The following is a 17,994-nucleotide window of genomic DNA, read 5'->3' as shown; positions in this document are numbered from 1 at the left end:
AGGATAACTAGGACTGATCGTTTATTGAGGTTTAAGCCCAAATGATATGGGCTCAGAAAAATTGGCTGATATTACTGTGATTAGCATGAAAGAGTATATTTAAATAGAGGCTGCTAAGGGCAGGTACTCCATCACATTCCGCAACAGAAAAGATACGGATGAAATAACCTCTAGAAAAAAGAATGGGTGCAACACAATACTCCTTGCAGATCATAAGTGTTTTACATCGTTGCACGGTTCTTGTGCTGCTGAGCGTGCACAATTGATTGTTTAATTACTCCAAGCCAAATTCCTAGCATACAGGAATGTTGTCTTATTCAGCTTCATACGTTCCACAAGGAAATTTTAAAACTGAAAACAAGTATTCCAAACAATTATAGATACTTTATCAGAAACACCAGAACTCCAAACTAAGCATTCTGAGCGCCATGAGATTCCCAGAGGTTGATCCATTCCACCATGGCGTCGGCTGCTTTGGTGAAGATTGCATTCTGCGGTCCTAATTTCTCCCGGACAATGGTTGCTAGCTCCTTGACACAGTCTTCAACGGTAACAGCAGTGCTCGATAGCTTGAGCGACTGGAAAAATGGAAGAACATCGTCCATGACTTTCACCCCTTCCCATTCTTTCAAGCTCTCCAGAGCTTTACCTGCTTCGGCATCACTTCGCATCACATAAGGCAGTCCAGTCTTCATACCATACCCCAAGCGGTCGCAGACCACTTTAGCACACAAGCCATTCCATACATCCTCAAGGGTATCCCATCTGTGCTTCCCTTCCTTGCGTAGCTGCAGACCTGGGAACATAACAGGCCCCAGCACCTCACGGTTGAATGCAACATTTATACCGCTCACAGGCATCATCGCACCAAGTGGAACTGTCATCACAGCATCCACATAGGTTGTGTTCCGTTGGTTTCTCTTCACAACATGAGTCATTGGGTCGTAGTCTGCGTTATGCAGCCACAGCCCACATGAGAGCATGCATTCAACCCCTTCACGCAAGCTAAATGGGTAACCACGGACAAAATCAGCGCCTTTTCGGAATGGATCATAGAGTGTGTTGAAAAAGAAAGGTGTAGCAGGTGTCTTCAAATTGACCATGTGCTGTGCAACAGCATCGACAGTCATCCCACCAGTGTCCTTCGCTGGGAGGCAATTGTCATCAATTGAAATCACATACTTCTTGCGTGAGACAAGATACCCAAAGTAACGGCACGAGTGGCCGGAGAAGTTGATGGACGTGGCACCAAGCACTCTGTCGATGTCTGACTTCATGTAGACCTTGAGATCGAAACCTGGAGGGATTTGAAGATCCTCTGCCATGTCTGGATCTTTGATAACAATGATGTGGAAACCGGAGAAAAATGGCCGCCATGCCTCAAAGAAGGTGGTCAGGTTGGGCTGGAGTGCTGCGATCACAATGTCAACCTCATTGTCTTGAATTTCCAAAGACATCTTCTCAGGTAATCAAAATGATCTAAGCCCTGCAGGTCTAGAACCTCTCAGAGCACCCTGCAAACAAGCAGGTCTGTCAAAAACAAAAGCTACTGTGGCATAATAATTGAACGTGCAAAGAGTGAAAGGATGACACACTTGTGGGAAGGACTGGGACGAGTGGCTGCTTAATGTTTAGCAATTGAACAGCCAAGATGACTTCCTCGCAGCCGGTTGCCAGAAACAACTTCAGAACTTTTTCTGTCAGCTTACCAGCACTCAGGGTTCTCTGCCGTCAAAATGCAAGAAAAGATTACCAACACATTAATAAAGTGTGCAAATATTGTCATTGCTTCAGCCACAAGGCAGATAGAAGAGAACATCTCACAGCATAAGAAGTCATCGCTCCAACCCCTTTTGGGACATGTTAAATGATGGAAGTCTTAAATGATCCTTAACATAGAAATCATCTCATCTCCCTCATAACGACATAATAAAAACTCCTACCCCCAGTGTGCTGTTTCAAAGAACCGAACTGTGACACTACTGCTTGTGAAGTGCCTCATCATGACCAACATAAGGAATCCACTACTCTTTCCCCCATCTCCACAGTTCATAATTATCAATTCTTTCATGACCAATTGGCTATGAATTCATTTTTTTTGTAACATTAACAAGATAAATGTAGCATCAAACAAGAGAAAAACCATGAAAATGAATTACAAATCACCGCATTTGACAACTTTTAGCACCGTGTGTGATCTCAGAACAACCGATGTGAACATTTCCCCACAATTCGAGAAGTTCTATCAACCGCGCCCACGGCGTAACATGTATCCCGAACAGATCAGGCAGCATAACGGCGAAACGAGGGAACAAACAAGCCCAACCCAACATGATCAAACAAAAACTAGTTTGACACGGTCAAAACGAAACCGTGCACGCAGCAGTAGCAACAGATTTGAGGGGGCGGAGGGCGACGCGGAGTACCTACACGGAAGAGGTCGATGACGAGGTGGTCGGGGAGGTGGGAGAGGTCGGCGATGTGGGCGATGCGGAGGACCGCGGAGTCGAGGGTGAGGGAGAGCAGCGAGGGCGGTCGCATCTGTCCAGATCTGGATCTCGCGCTCCTTTTATAGCCGCCTCCGCGGGAAGCAAAGGCGCCTCCCCTCGCGGGCGTACCACGCCACGTTGCCCTCGATCCTCGCCTCCCGCACCGCACCCCACGCCCGCAGCCCGCTTCGGTGTTGCGTTTGCCGGCAGGGCACGGCAGGCAGGCAAAGCCGAAGCCGAGCGAGCAGGAGCGCGATCCAGCACACCATTCGGCGACTTTTCTCCGGTTTTTTCCGGCTCCACCCCTGCTTTTCCGCGTTTTGTGCATCCCCCCTCCTCTTTTTTATTTTATATTTTTAAATCCGAAAATTATAAATATATACGGTCGTTCTGAAATTTTCTAACTTTATACTCTACCGCCCGTTGAAAGTTTGCAACAAGCGAGAAGCTTAAAAAATAAATAAATAAACAACGTTCTAATGCTCTCAAAATTAAAAAAACTATTGAAATAGCTATGAATAATTTAAATAAAACTTTAGTGTAGAGGATGCTATATCATCTAATCCTTCAAAAAAATTTAAACAAAAATATGACCTGTCAAATGAAAAAAAAGACAAATTTCAAGAATTATTATACAAGTAATTGTTTGCGTTGAAATTTTTTGGAGCGCTAGATTATAGCATCATTCACCCCATAATTCTTTAAAATAAATTATGACTATTTCGATAGTATTTTGAATTTTATAAATTATGACCATTTCGATAGTATTTTGAATTTTAATAGCATTGAAATACTGTATTTTATTTTTTTAAATCTGTCGCTAGTTGGAAGGCATCAATTAGAATTTTCAAATGGGAGGCACATTTTACAATTTTTGGATTTAAGAAATATAAAAAAAAAAATCCTTCCGAACAGCGCGCGTGGTCGGCTCGCTCGCTTTGCCGTCGCGGTGTTGTGGTAGGGTGGGCCGGGCCGGTGTAGGCGTCAACTTCGCGCGCTACCGCCGTTCTGCCGCGCGGCCGGTTTCTGCCCACTCGATCCACGTCCGGCCACCGTCAAGAGCAGTGTCTCGCCGTGATCAGCCCAGAGATAGGCCCGGCCCGCGCAAGACCTCGAGGCACCGCTTACGGCACCTGCACTTCGCCACCGCCCGTTCCGCGCGCCGCCGAACTCGCCTCTTCCGTCCACACCGGAGCACGCCAGCCAGCCACCCCGACTCGGCGGCACCTAAGGAACCCTTCATTGGTGGTCGTCGCCGTCGTGCTCCCCTCCCCGCCTTCCCTTCGGATGTTGGACTGGGGGTGGAGTAGAGATCCGGATTGATTTCAATTGTTGGTAAGGAACCCTAACTTTGCTTGGATGGATTTTTCTGAGAGTGACTTTGATTCTGGGATATCTTCTGACTGTTGTGAGCAATCAAATCAGAATATTTCTTTATCCCCATCAGGTAGCAGCGGATTTTGCTGCTGCATAGTGAGCGCGTATCTAATCCGTACATCATTTGCTTTGGCTCGGTTCGATTAGGCCCTTACTCTTGCGCATGATCGATCTCAGTTGACGCCATAGGACTTGGGACCCCAAGGTACGGTGCAGTTTTATGTTCCAAGAAGTTTAACCTCCATGCCCCTCGCTAAGTCCGTCCCTGCAATCCTGCCGTGACGTGCCAACCGTAGGAGAGCATCATGATGTCGAGGTCAGCTCTGCACCTCTTATTCTCCTATGGAGTTTTACATGCTCTGTTTTTTTGGGTGTGTTTACATGCTTGTTATTGTGTTACCTTCATGCAATTCGTCCAATGCTGAAGTGTGAATTGCTTTCCTGTGATTCCCAGGCTTACCCACATTGGAAAGAGCAGGAAACTTTCTCAAGCCCTGTTGGTTACCTCAAAACCTAACAATGCTGGAGCTCAAAACATTGGTTCGAGCTTCACATTAGGTTTGGCCAGCAGGGCCTTTCTGCATGGGAGGGTTCATAATGGACCCAGCACTTCATACATGCTTGGAAGACCAAGTGAGAGATTACACCGGGGCATTGGGGTGACAAAGTTCTCAGTTCTTTCGTCCTGTAGTCAGAATGCATTTCAGAGCCAACTTGCATGGAAACAACTTGTGGCCCTGGGTTCTCATGTACCGAAAGCATCTCCATTTTTTAGTAGGGTTGCTTGTGCCATCAGCTTGGCTGTGACTAGATCTAATTTAGCTCCTTACCTCTTCGCTTTCATAGCCGGAGAGGTAATGCTAGCTCAGAGGACATCTGCAGATGGCGAGTACTACCCAATACACGAGCGAGCTCAGGATGGCCGCATTTACATTACCTCGTTAATATTTTCGGCTGTGGAGATGGTTGTTATAATCTTCAGATCAATATATTTGGCACTGCTGTTCACCCCGAGTATACTGATGGCACCATTTGCAGATACTTTTGGCAGTAAGTATAGGAAAGCATGGCTTCGACTTGTCCATCGTACTTTGGAGCTGGCAGGTCCTGCGTTTATTAAATGGGGCCAATGGGCTGCAACACGCCCTGATCTCTTTGCAAGTGACTTATGTACTGAATTGTCAAAGCTGCACACAAAAGCACCAGCTCACAGCTTTAAGTATACCAAGAAAACTGTTGAGAAAGCTTTTGGTCGAAAGCTATCAGACATATTTGAGAATTTTGAAGAGAATCCTGTAGCATCTGGAAGTGTTGCTCAAGTGCACCGTGCTGTTTTGAGATTCCGGTATCCCAGTAAGCAGACAAGGCATGTAACAGTTGCAGTAAAAGTAAGACATCCTGGTGTAGGAGAATCAATACGGAGGGATTTCAGTATCATTAATGCAGTAGCAAAAATTTCTAGATATATCCCCACATTAAATTGGTTGCGGTTGGATGAGAGTGTGCAACAGTTTGCTGTCTTCATGATGTCTCAAGTTGACCTTGCAAGGGAAGCTGCTCATTTGAGCCGCTTTATCTACAACTTCCGAAGGTGGAAGGATGTATCATTCCCAAGACCTCTTTATCCACTTGTTCATCCTGCTGTTTTGGTTGAGACTTATGAGCATGGAGAAAGCGTTTCACACTATGTCGATGACCTTGATGGGTATGATCGAATTAAAAGTGCTCTCGCCCATATTGGCACTCATGCACTCTTGAAAATGCTACTGGTAATTTATTTCAGCCATCTCAGTATCCTCATTCTCACCCTATTTCTTTTCCTTGTAACTCGATATGTATGATTTCCTAATTTGAACAACTGAAGGAATTAAAATTATGCAAAACCTGAATGATATATTTTGAAAAGATCAAGGGGACTTCAATATTTTATTTATGTATCAAGGGGACTTCAACTTTTTGCTGCTTTATTCAAGGAAAATAACTGCTATAAGAGGTTACTTCTCCTGGAGTCTAGATTGTGAGCCTTCCAATAAGATTTTCTGTCCTTAGCACAACCTATTGTATTACAGTTATTCATCAGCACTTAACTTTGAGAACTTGTATATACAGCTAACATTCTTCGTCACTTTTTGTCCTCCTTTTCCAGGTTGATAATTTCGTTCACGCAGATATGCACCCTGGAAATATTTTGGTCCGTGTTGGACAACCAAAGAATTCAAATAACGCCCTTTTAAAGTCAAGGCCACATGTAGTCTTCCTTGATGTAGGAATGACTGCTGAACTTTCGAGCAATGACCGCATGAATTTACTTGAATTTTTCAAGGCTGTTGCTCGCCGAGATGGTCGTACAGCTGCAGAAAGCACTCTAAAGTTGTCAAAACAGCAGAATTGCCCAAATCCAAAAGCTTTTATTGAGGTAACTCTTCACTACCTAACAACCAGTCTTTTCATTGGCAATAGAAACTTAGTTTTTTCTTTTTTGTTGAGGATTGGATCACTATCTTTTATTTGATCAAGCAGGCTGTGCTGCTGTAATAGATGGTCTGTAGCAATTGTCTTCATAAGTTGGTTTTGGAAAAATGTATCTGTATAGTATACATTGGCAGCAGACACCGGTGTTTTTTTTGGGGGGGGGGGGGGGGATTCTGTTTAGTTTCTGGCACTCGGTTGTTACCATTTTTTTGCTCTGTTTTGCAATGTATGTTCATTTTCTTGTAAAGTGTCGTTTTTCCTAATGCAAGTCTATTTAGAAGTGTGTAGTAGTTGCATTCTGCTCACTCTCTACTCCTGATTTAATGCTGTGAAATAGGTTCAGTACTTCAGTGGTTACAGTATGCCTTTCAATGGGCATATGTTTGGTGCAATCTTATTATCTATATCATAGATTTGTTGTCTCCTTGATCTGTCCCCATTATGGTATTGGGCTCATTGTGATACAAAGGGAGTATTATATTGAAACTCCCTTGTGTTACAAAACCTGAGGATTGAGGAACAACAGCAACAACAAAGCCTTTGTCCCAAGCAAGTTGGGGTTGGATAGGGATGAAACCCACAAGATCCAACTAAAAAGATGATGGAAAATGGATCGAGGAAGATGGAAAAAAATGATTCATTGATTTCTGATGCTGTGTGGGCATATGGTAATATTTTATGTGAGCACATTTGGTTTGGTTAATGGCCATATGCTGCCACGAAACAATTTTTTCCTTGGAAAGTTTGGCAGTAAAGTTCATATTTAGATGCATACATTTGGTGGTAAAAAGTGCTAGATCCTAGGTCCACTATAATATGTGTCACAACTCAACGTTGGATACTCTTTTGCTGCAATATCATAAAAAAACAAGTTTCCTTTTTCTATTGCTAAAATGGGAATTGCAAATGATAGTTTTTTAATGTATTTTCGTTATTGCAATTGTTGAGAAATCTTAAATTAATTTGCAACAGGAAGTTGAGCGAGCATTCTCTTTTTGGGGCACCCCTGAAGGTGATGCTGTCCACCCAGCTGAGTGTATACACCAGTTGCTCGAGCAAGTTCGACGTCACAAAGTGAACGTTGATGGAAATGTTTGCACTGTCATGGTGACTACATTAGTTCTTGAGGTAACTTTCACTCTCTGATCACTGTTTTTGATTCAGAGAAGTTTAAGCCAACTTAACCAATGTTTGTGTTATGAACTCTGGATTGTTTTTGGCCTTTTGTCTCTAGATGTCTTTCTCCTCCTATAATTCTTTTGTTTGTGCAATATCGAAGTAAGATGAAGTATTCATTTGTAAGCAGATAGGACCCCCTGGTATGCTTATGTAAACAGCTTTCCGTTCATATCTATTTGTGTATTAGTTCCTTTTTAGATGAGATCATAAAATAAGTACAGTATCATGAGCATTAAAGCTTTGTTCCTTTAATCACAAGAGTACCTTCTATAGGCACTCTTTTTTCCATTTGTGATCCTTGAATTCTTGTTCCCCTTTTTTCAGGGCTGGCAGCGCAAGTTGGATCCAGACTACAATGTTATGAAGACACTACAAACTTTACTTTTTAAAGAAGACTGGGCAAAGTCTCTTCAGTACACGATCCAAGGGCTTATGGCACCTTAGGATCAACGCTGCAATCCTCTGAAAAGTTTTTTATCTGGTTTGTTTGCGGTTGATGGAGGATGCTCTGCTTTCACCATCACATTTTATTTTCTTTTCTCTTTATTTGACCTTTAGATTATACAGTTCTTTACCCGTTCTGGCTAGTGCTGCTAAAGCAGCTGTGATAAAGTAATAATTGCAGCACGATTTTGAAGCTACCAGAGTACTATGCTCTGGAGTACATTGCCGCGGTCCTCCTGGATTATCAAACGAAAGGAGTAAAAGACTGGGTCCGTTTTTGCTCCTCCAACACTTTTTTTCAATAGCTCTTAGTTGATGTAGGAAAAGACGTTTATTCTGATGATATTTTTTTTGTAACTGGAGAGAGTATCAGTGAACGAGGTTTTCTTATGTATACACACACAGAGATACAGCTGATTGTTTCGAAAGGAACCTACGTCTTGTATGACGCCTGAACTACTGTCCGTAACAAAGTGCCGGATTTTCTTTCACATGCTAGGAATGCAGAATGCTTGAGACGTGAATGAGTTAGCTGATATGTAGGGTCTTCGAGTTTATTTTCAGACATCTTCACATGTGCATTTTGTCTGCACATGTGCATTTTTTCAGATCATGATTGCTTTGTATTGTATTTGCTAGTTTCAGCTCGCACAGTTGTCCCTTCTGCTTTGCCATACCTCCAAAAATTGAGGAAGCAATGCTTATTGGTTTCGCACGCTCCTTGTTCAGTATTTGATTATATGTCTGTTCGATGTTTCTGCTGTACGGTAACTAAAGATATAGAGGTAAAAAGAAAAATCCAATTATCGTTATCTTCCCTGTGCAGAACTGCACATTCGATTAGGCCATTGCCGTAGAGGCGCTGCTTCATGGCGTTTCAAGCTGCATAAGCCGAGTTATTGGCTTCATATTTTCCAAGAAATGACTCCATATCAAGTAATTCATCAAATGATCATAGGGATAAAAAGGCTGTTCCTAGCCCGCCCCAATTGGTACAAGCATAAAAATGGCACCATGTATACCTTGCTAACTACTAATGCTGCTCTTTTTTTGTTCCTTTTAAAATATCTACTATTGCTATTACTAACATCATTGTAGAAGGTAATTGTTGCATGGTCCAATGGTATGGCACGTCGTCTCTCTATGCCATAGTTCAGTTTCCACCGACCAGCTGAATTTGAATATGTTACCCGAGTGACCGAGTCTACGAATGAGCTGGGGAGGCAGGTGAGAGCACGCAACTCCTCAAACCAGGATTCTGAACCCTGATACGACTGGACAATGTGATGGGAAATAGCCATCTTCGTGGTACACCGAGCGACCGTCCATCCTTCCAAGACTCCTCCGTTGGCCAATTCAGTCCTCCTTCGAAAGCAGGAGCACGTCAAGCCTATCCTCGTCTAAATCATAGTGAGGTAACGGCAGACCACATCATCGTGTGATCCCTACGACTATGAGCATGCCAGAACTTCCAGGTAGCTTTCTAGTTGCCATCAAAGAATTCATGGGATCAGCTTGACCAAGTATATCGGACTACAGACGAGCAATGCCTTTGATTTCCGCTTCTCAAGCTAGAGAATTCAAGAAAATAGCATACGCTTGCGTTGTATTAAGCCGACGCCGCTGTGTCGTGTACGCGTTTGGTGGCTGGGCAGGAAACCAGGGATCGGATGGCTGGCGCTGCAACTGGACTGGAGACTGGGGAGTCAAAAGAAATCAACCGGCGAGGGGGACAGAAATTGGGGCCGTAGGTGGCATGTCACCATATGCACGAGCGAGCCGGGGCCCCACACGCAACGATCAGTTGCCTCGCCTCGCCTCGCCGGCCTCCCGCTTCAGCCGTCGCTCGCCCGCGCACGCACCCGCTCTCGTTATCCGTCGGCAGGTCAGGTCTCGCGCGGCTGCCCCACCACGTGCAGAGTCGGCACCACCCGCGTCGCCAGCTGCCGAGCTGCATGCCCGCGCCGCACGACCGCGCGCGCGGGCGCGGCCACCCATCCATCCCCAGCAGAATATACGTCGCGCGACGCCACCGACTGCGACCGCACGACTTGCATGCTACGAGCCTACGACCATCGTCTTGCGCTGCACCTCAATCTACGTTTGCTGGAGAGAACAGAGCTTGTTTTGAGGCATGAGAGAACAGAGTTTGTTGTTCGGGACAGAACGACGCACGGTTTGCAGTGGTTGCGCTGCAGGCATCTCGATGGGTACGGCATGGAACGACATCCTCTAACTTTGCTTGAGAACGCCAGAAGGCAAAAGTACTTTAATTTTGAGGCATTCCTGGCGTATGCATCTAAATGTACTTTGGTGTACAACAGTTCTCGGCACAGTATTTGCTACAGTGTTCTACAGCATTTTTTCGGCTGAAAATTCCTGTTCATGTACTGTTCCTGTAGAGGATCCAGTTCCGTAAGCATATCGTGCGTGGTTTAAAATGGGGGTTGCAGCCATCAATCACGCGTCATCTCGACCTTGTACTTTTAAAGTCTTGGTTGAAAAGAGGCTTGGCTAGAACGAGGGCACGGCCGACGTCACCAAATCTGCTGGAAAATGTATCACCCGTCCAACCGCTCGCTTCTTGGTTCTCGCGATTGGAGACGGAGGGAGGAGTGCTCCAACAATCACGACGTTTCAACCACCATGAAATGGAGCCCCTGGCCAGGATGATGCATGGTGCCGCCATCAGTAATATCGGATTATTATGACCTATATATGTCTAAGCTCTTTTTAGCCGGAAAGGTTGTTAGATGAGAAGTAAAATTTATAGAATAATTCTACGAAATATCTCTGTGAGATTTCGATCCTATTACATATTCTTGGATCTAATTGTTAGGTAAAAAACCACGTATTATCAAAAAATAGATTTTTTATAAGACTCGATCCTATATAATTTACCTCTAACAAGGTTAAGACGATTTGCTATACAACGTCTTATTATTTGCCCTAGCCTATGTGTGTGTTTGGCTGAGCAAAATATCAGTATCATACGTGTTGCACGCGCAGCCGTATAGTATCTCTTGCACGGCTCCACCACAGGAAGCGAAAGAAACCACACTCGTGGTGCACACAGTGGAGACAGCGAGAAAATATAGGTCGGGGCCGGGCGTGGCCGCATGGGGAGGCACGTACGTATACGACCGGCCGGGGAAAGAGACACAGCAAGGCCGCACCGCACCCACTAATTATTCTGCCTGCGTGAGCCGCGCCGCGCGTATACGTACGCTTTTCGGCGCCTGCACCCGCGCGACACGGAAAGGTATCGTACCAGCACCATCAGTGCAGTGGGAGTAGGCCGGCGTGAGCGGAATGATGATGCTCGCCGTGTAGCGCCGCGCTCGCTCGAGCCGGCGGATGCGGTGGGGTGGTGGTGGTTGGTGCCGTGTCGCGCGGGAGTTGTGTCAGCCACATGCCCCGCGGGGGACGCGCAGCTCCCCGGGCCCGCGCCGGGACGGCCTGCGGTGCCTTGTCGTGCCGTTAGCCGCGTCGCCGTCCGGATAATGACCGCGCGCCTCTCTTGCTCTATCCCGCGCGCCTCGGCGCGTGAGCGTGGGCGTGGAAGCCTCGCCCACCAACAGCGTGTGGCCGCTACGGTAGTACTGATGGGTCACGCGGAACTGCTAGTTAACATTCCGACGAGTTCCTTTCCCAGAATCATGCGAATTTCTTACCGTCAGATGGCCTTCAAGATTCGTGATTCGGGCCACGTCATCATCCTCTCCGGCGAGCTCTGCTCATCTTTGGTGTATCCCCGGCTACAGAGGGATGGCCGGGAGGTGGATAGGCTCGGTGGCGGTGGCAGGAGTTGGGCGGGACGGCAACACTGTAGGGTTGACATCCCGAGAGGTCAGTGAGGGAGTGGGTTGTGAGTGCAAATCTGATGACGAGATCCGCCAGAGATAAGGGAGGAGAGCATGGCAGGGGTGTCTTGCTGAAGACGAAAAAGGCACGGGAAAATGGGTCCATGGTAGAGGGGGAAGGCCGGTGGTGGGGTAGGGAAGTTCGGCAGGCATCGTTGGTGCTGGAGGTGACGCAGACAAGGCGGTGAGCGGAGGTGCGTGGGGTGGGGTGAGGTGAGGAAGGAGACGTTGATGACAGTGCAGTCGGGAAGACGAGATATAATAGAAAAGTGATGACATGGTACAAGAGAGAGATATTAGATCTAATTGTTGGATTGAAACTGCAACGATGAGAAAATCGAATGATTTTAGGAAAAAAAATTATTCGCAAGATAAATTTACCCGACCTAAGCAGGGAAATATAAAGTGAGATGTGGATCACGGAACAGTGTTTCTTCTTTATTTTTTAAACTCTACATATATATAGAGCTGAAACTGTAAATATTAATGTACCAGCAAATTATTAGTCTTGAAGCATAAAACCAAGAAGAGCTAAAGCTCCCTCAATAGAGTGTAGATAAGTCTGATCGATCTCGTAGTTGCACCATGATCTCAAACCTTAACGTCGCGTTTCATGAGTCATGCCGCAGTTGCCCGCTGGCCTCTGCATCAATGTCGCTCTGCCGCTTGTTACTCCGCGCACGCGCCAACGTCCATATCCACGCCCGTGCCGGCCGCTTCTCTCTCATCCCAGGCTCCCAGCCCCAAATGCTCCAGATCAAGGAACCCGTGCTTGCCGCTCCTCCGGTTTAGGTGTGCGCGGGTATCAAAACACCGTAATATTCAGCTGCGCCTCTATACGCCCGCCGCAAGCAAATCTTATCATGTTGACAACTACAGTTAAAAGAAAAATCTATAGAACTTGTTCTTGAAAAATCTTCTCCTCCAACAAACACATGTTATTTTCCTTTTCTCCTATAAACCTAAGACCAAACACATGTTATTTTTTTGGTCTTTCAGCGGAGGATCCCAACCAAAATCCTTCCGCCCCATTGCCCCAACCAAAACCTTGCCTGTCACGACACGTACGCCCTCGCTCGGCCACGCAAGGAAACGGCCGCGGGCGCCTGCTACCGCCTGCACGTGGTCTGCGGCGCTCGCGACCACACCACGCTGCCGCCCTTCAAGTGCTGCTCTCCAATCTCCATACCCGCCTTCTACTATCTTCTCAAGCTAGCCGAATCGGGGACAACGCTCTATCACCGTTTTCATCTAATATTTTCAGGCTAAATTCACGTGATCGACACCAGTAGCAGCGTACTGTCCGTGAACCGGCCGGGAAAGACGTATGGCAACAATTAGGCATTAGCGTGTGTAGCAAAGCTCATGCATGAATCTCGATCATCGATCAATTCGTTTCATTATGTTTATGCCAACTTAATTATTAACAAGTCATAATGACAAGCACTATTGACCTAATTAGAGGACCCTGGGTAGATTGATTTGCACACTATAGCCAAGCTAGTGGATGCAACAGTGGGCACATACTTCAGATCATATCTCTGCACTGCAGCAGAGGCAGTAGCAGACATCATAGGCGGACCGATCAACAGGACAAGGTAGGGTGATCGTACTACCTTCCCAGCGGTTAGACCTTCACGTCGATCACTCTACACTATATTTTTCATTTTTGACGACACTAATTCATAACTAAATAGCTGATTTTACCCTACCTATATTTTTAGATTGAGTCTGATACTAACAGACATCCGGTCCCAGTACTACTGCTAAGACGACGGCCGGCTGGCCGGGTTCGTTCCTCGCTGGCTACAGCTCCATGACCACGACACTCGATGATCCTTTCAAATGCCTAGCTAGCTAATGAGTCCGGAACACAAGAAACAGTTACTTGTTGGTCCCCCCTGATCGATTGATGATTGCTAGCTAGCTAACAGCAGCTAATGAGCCGGCACACAGGGGCCGGGCTACTGCTAACCATGGATGTCAATTAATAAAAACTAAGATGGATGCTGCAAGATTATCCATGACGCTAGCTCGATCCTTTCGTGAAAGAGAGATGAAGTGTCTTGTAAGGCATGCTACATGCATGGAAGCATCGCATGCAGTTTTAATACACGTTGTCAACAAAGTTATTGCTCGGGTGTATGTAATATCCCATGCTTGCTGGGTTGCTTTGCTTAGCTATGGATCAAGGTATATAGCGAACATAGGATCACTTGACTACCCTTATATGTGTATGCATGTGTGGCCTGGAGCCGGGGTCCCTTTTAATTGGGCAAAGAAGTATCAACATATCACATGGTAATGCCTCTCACTACGCAAGAAATCGTAAAGGAGACATCGTATTAGTGATGGATGTTTAGTACGTATCACTATGATTCATTAGTGACGGCTCTAATGATGACGTATCACTAATGTTATTCTAGGCTGGGACCCATATTAGACCCATCACTAATGATAATCATTAGTGATGGGTGAGAAAATCATCTGTCACTAATGACAACCGTGACGGGTCATTTCACAACTCGTCATTAAGGATATAGTCATTAGTGATGGGTTACAGAGGGATCACTCATTAGTGATGTGTGATAACAACATACATCATTAATATAATAGTTATTAGTGACGGGTCTTACAAACACCCATCACTAGTGTGAAGAGGTGGGTGCTACAGACCCGAACTTTCTATCCAATTGATCGAAGAGCAGACTCACATCCGTCCTATCTCTCTTGTGCGCCAACCTTATCTCTTCCGCGCCAGCCTTACCTCTCCTCCTCCTCCCTGTCTCTCATGAGCGCTCCCCCCCCCCCCTCTCAATCTCCTCACTCGTTGGTCCGCGCGTGCGCAGTGGTGGTGGTCAGGCATCCATGGCGAGCCAGTTCGGCCCGACCGAGGCCGACAGGGAAGCGCAACCGCGACGGGCTATCGCGGAGGGGGCAGCGGTGGGCTCTCGCAGCGGCACGTGGTGGCGGTGCCGGCTGGATCTGGAGATCACAGTCTGGATCTGCTCCAGAATGGTGCGGATCACGACGCGGTGCCCACCTTCCACCTCGCTCCCGACCTGTCGCCCGTCTCTCGCCTCTGCTTCAGTCCAGCCTCACCACCCTCTCTCTTGGCTCCTAATGGTGCTCCCTCTGATACGTGCTTCCCAGGGCCATCCTTCACACTGCTTCACGTCAGCTTTTAGGCACTTGAGCAGCCATTGGTGCTTGTGGTGATGGAGGATTGGGAACCTTGAGGTGGGTTTGCAATGGCTTTCGATTGGGGTTTGCTTGGGCAGTGTTAGATCTGGGTAGCTATTAATGGATTTTTTGTTGTTTGGTCGTGATTTTATAGCCTCCTTCTTCCCTTGCTTGCTTCCCCTACCTTGGTGGTGGTTTTGTGCCTAGGATGGTCATTCAGATGAGTGATAACCAGCACAGCTCCACTTACATCAGGGTGTTGTGCAGCAAGAGATGTTAGGGATGGGTTCCAATGATCGAGCAAAGGCGAATCTGACCCCTCTTTATGCTACTTCACCTTCAATGGTTTAACTTTATACACGGATGATCAGTTTTTGATGTGGGAAAACTAGCTGCATGCTGCATCCAGATCGCCACTTAGGGGCTGCCTTGACCATGCACTTGCTACTGGCTGGATGTTCTTCCCAGGCAGAGGTTGTAGTGCCGGCCGTAGGGTGGTGTTGTCTGGTGCATCTCTTGAATTGAGGGTTTGTTCATCTGAGGTGATATGTGAGCTTTTCGCTTTTGTATTAATGGATGGCTGTTTTGGTTGCAATGTTTTGATTGGTTTATTTTGCCATGGGCACTACTTGTCCTCTGGCTACTAATGTTGTGCTGAACTTGTCCCAAACAGGTTCGAAGTGCCAATGTGGGGCAATGATGATCAGCCTTTTCTGATAGCATGCCTTTGATTTTGAGCAATTGAGGTAGGTGTGGGGTATCAAATTTGAGCTGGCATTTTCCACTCTTGGAGCCTATACTACTATTCTTTGTTGGTGGTTCTATGCCTGGGATGGTCACTCATACGAGTGAAAACCAGCGAGCTCTAGTTACATTGGGATGAGTAGTTTGTGGTGCTAGAGATGTTAGGGTTGGGTTTATATGATTGAGTAAAGGCGAAGCTAAGCTCTCTTGATGCTATTTCACTTTTGATGGTGCTGTCATGCATGACGGTATGTTTCACATTGTTTTTTTTTCTTCATTCATCTTTGAAGCCATTGTCAGCTTCATATACAGATGATCAATTTTTGATGTGGGAGAATTAGCTACATGTTGCATCCAGATGACCAGATCTCCACCTTAGGGGCTACCTCAACCACACACTTGCATCTAGCTAGAGGCTCTTCGCAGACAGAGGTTGTAGACATTAGTGATGTGCATGTAAATATCATGATGTGCATCTGCCTGAAATGAGTTTACTTAAATCTCATGATGTACATGTAAATATGTATTTTGTGTTACATGGCACTATCTGTCATGATGTATTTTGATGTTTTTAAACTTAATGTGCATGCAAATATAAATTTACATTTTGGATCTGAACCCGATCTGAATTTTATATATATATTTTTATTTTTTTAAACATATATTAGTAATGGGTTTGGATCGGATCTGTCACTAATGATATATTAGTAACGGATCTAGACCCGATCCATCACTAATGTGCAGTCATTAGTGACGGATCTTATCCAAACCCATCTGATAAATTCACATTAGTGATTGATAAAATAACCATTATTAATAAGGGTCGCTAATATGAATTTCTGAGATAGTGTTTTGCCGTAGTCATCCATGACTTTTGCATGTTTCCCGTCGACTGATCAATCAATCGTCTGTACTAGTTGCATGGTGCGTGCATGTGGGTTAAGGCTTCTTTAGGGGGACCAAATCATTGAGAATATATATAAGATGTGTACAAAGGAGTCCTGTTGTAATCCCGCAAAGCGGGTTCCCATTCCTATTCCTGCTTCTTGGAACCTTCTAATCTACTGCTAATGGCTTCATAAACAAGCTAGGCAATCTGTCCATCAGTGTCCATCGTGCTCAGATAAGGTTGAGACATATCAACACCCCAAGCATATCTGTTTGAACATATCTGTTGCATCTATTGAGTTGGCTAGCAATATTATCCCGTACTGGTTGTAGTTTCTACATTGAGACATTTAGGTTCATGAATCATTTATGTAACAAATAGGGATTAAAATTTTATTGAAATTTTGCAAATTTTAAGTATTTCAAAGGAAAACGAAATATCTAATTTTAAAACTTTTAGTGACATGTGGAACTCACAAGGCAAAGGATAGAAAATGACCGAAATTTAGCGAATTTTGGTCTTTTCACCGGTGTAAAAAAAATTATAAAATGAAATTAAAATCGCTGAGTATATATTCACATTTATTATTTCCCTTTTTCCATTGGTCCTGTCAATCGTAGCTAGCTTGATGTTTTCTGAAGTATATAATTCAAATTCTTTAATAATTGGATTAACTTTGAGATGCATATATGTGTCGATCTGATTCTGAATTTGATCTAGTAGTTGAAAAATTAATGTGACTTTAATACAACCCCTTGAGGCTTCAATTAATTAAACATATTTTGCACTATAGCTATATAGTGTCTATTAGTTTCTTGCATATACAGTGCGATGGGCTGATGGGGTGAAGTTAGCATGTGTGTCTAGCATGCCTATCTTTCTTCTTACAGTTAGCTTAAGTAGCCATATTTTCCTCTTCAGTCACAGTGAAATCAAACAATCCGTGTGTTTCATATCCGCAGCTATATGTAGTGAATTATCAGGTTTATTTTAATGTCAAAGAAAGGCAAAAATGCTACTAGTATTTGTGACTCGCTAACATAATTCTAGCCCCAAATGAAGCTAGACATATATTTCTTAATTTGACTATACATGTGTGCACGTATGCTTCCATGTGAGAAAAGATAAAGGACGCTAACTTTACGGATCCATGCATGAAGATTGTAGCCAACAAGAAGCGGGCTATCAAACAAGTAGCAGTGCGCCAGTACGTGCTTTTAACTCTAATTATTCCAAGCATTCTCTACTTTGTTCAGCAAGAACATTTTCTGCAATTGGAAATATTTTGAGCAGCTATAGAGTAGATAGGTTATCCTGTAGCTACTGGCTAGGCCCACTGTTGCTTGTGAAAAGC

General features: G+C 45.1%; 2 protein-coding genes across 3 annotated transcripts; one reads left to right on the top strand and one right to left on the bottom strand.

Moving 5' to 3' along the window:
• Window positions 1-183: 183 nt before the first annotated feature.
• On the bottom strand, window positions 184-2,767 carry LOC133925167 (probable inactive UDP-arabinopyranose mutase 2). Of its 2 annotated transcripts, none has more exons than XM_062371023.1 (3): window positions 2,431-2,767; window positions 1,594-1,725; window positions 184-1,457 (listed from the first exon to the last, which is right to left on the bottom strand). In XM_062371023.1, the coding sequence occupies exons 1-3, from the start codon at window positions 2,539-2,541 to the stop codon at window positions 411-413; spliced, it is 1,290 nt and encodes a 429-aa protein (XP_062227007.1). In that variant the 5' UTR covers window positions 2,542-2,767; the 3' UTR covers window positions 184-410. The 2 variants fall into 2 exon arrangements, with proteins under 2 accessions (XP_062227007.1, XP_062227006.1); XM_062371022.1 differs by having other exon boundaries at window positions 184-1,514; window positions 1,596-1,725; window positions 2,427-2,765.
• A 689-nt stretch (window positions 2,768-3,456) lies between these two features.
• Window positions 3,457-8,406, top strand: LOC133925165 (uncharacterized). The gene is made up of 6 exons (XM_062371018.1): window positions 3,457-3,824; window positions 4,014-4,182; window positions 4,321-5,635; window positions 6,013-6,282; window positions 7,311-7,466; window positions 7,842-8,406. Exons 2-6 carry the CDS (start codon window positions 4,172-4,174, stop codon window positions 7,959-7,961), a joined length of 1,872 nt encoding a protein of 623 aa, XP_062227002.1. The 5' UTR covers window positions 3,457-3,824; window positions 4,014-4,171; the 3' UTR covers window positions 7,962-8,406.
• Window positions 8,407-17,994: the final 9,588 nt, after the last annotated feature.

Source organism: Phragmites australis, chromosome 7 (assembly GCF_958298935.1).
Source record: "Phragmites australis chromosome 7, lpPhrAust1.1, whole genome shotgun sequence".
Taxonomy (NCBI): domain Eukaryota; kingdom Viridiplantae; phylum Streptophyta; class Magnoliopsida; order Poales; family Poaceae; genus Phragmites; species Phragmites australis.
The sequence above is the reverse complement of the archived record's forward strand: the minus strand, read 5'-3'. Positions and strand labels throughout refer to the sequence as shown.

Bases quoted from the DNA above. Each gene is read 5' to 3' on its own strand.
- LOC133925165 (XM_062371018.1), top strand. The intron at 5,636-6,012 runs GTAATTTATTTC...CTCCTTTTCCAG, and splicing joins CACTCTTGAAAATGCTACTG to GTTGATAATTTCGTTCACGC. The intron at 6,283-7,310 runs GTAACTCTTCAC...AATTTGCAACAG, and splicing joins ATCCAAAAGCTTTTATTGAG to GAAGTTGAGCGAGCATTCTC.
- LOC133925167 (XM_062371023.1), bottom strand. From the start codon at position 2,541: ATGCGACCGCCCTCGCTGCTCTCCCTCACCCTCGACTCCGCGGTCCTC. The intron at 1,726-2,430 runs GTAGGTACTCCG...TTTTGACGGCAG, and splicing joins TCGTCATCGACCTCTTCCGT to AGAACCCTGAGTGCTGGTAA. The intron at 1,458-1,593 runs GTGTCATCCTTT...TTACCTGAGAAG, and splicing joins TCCCAGTCCTTCCCACAAGT to ATGTCTTTGGAAATTCAAGA.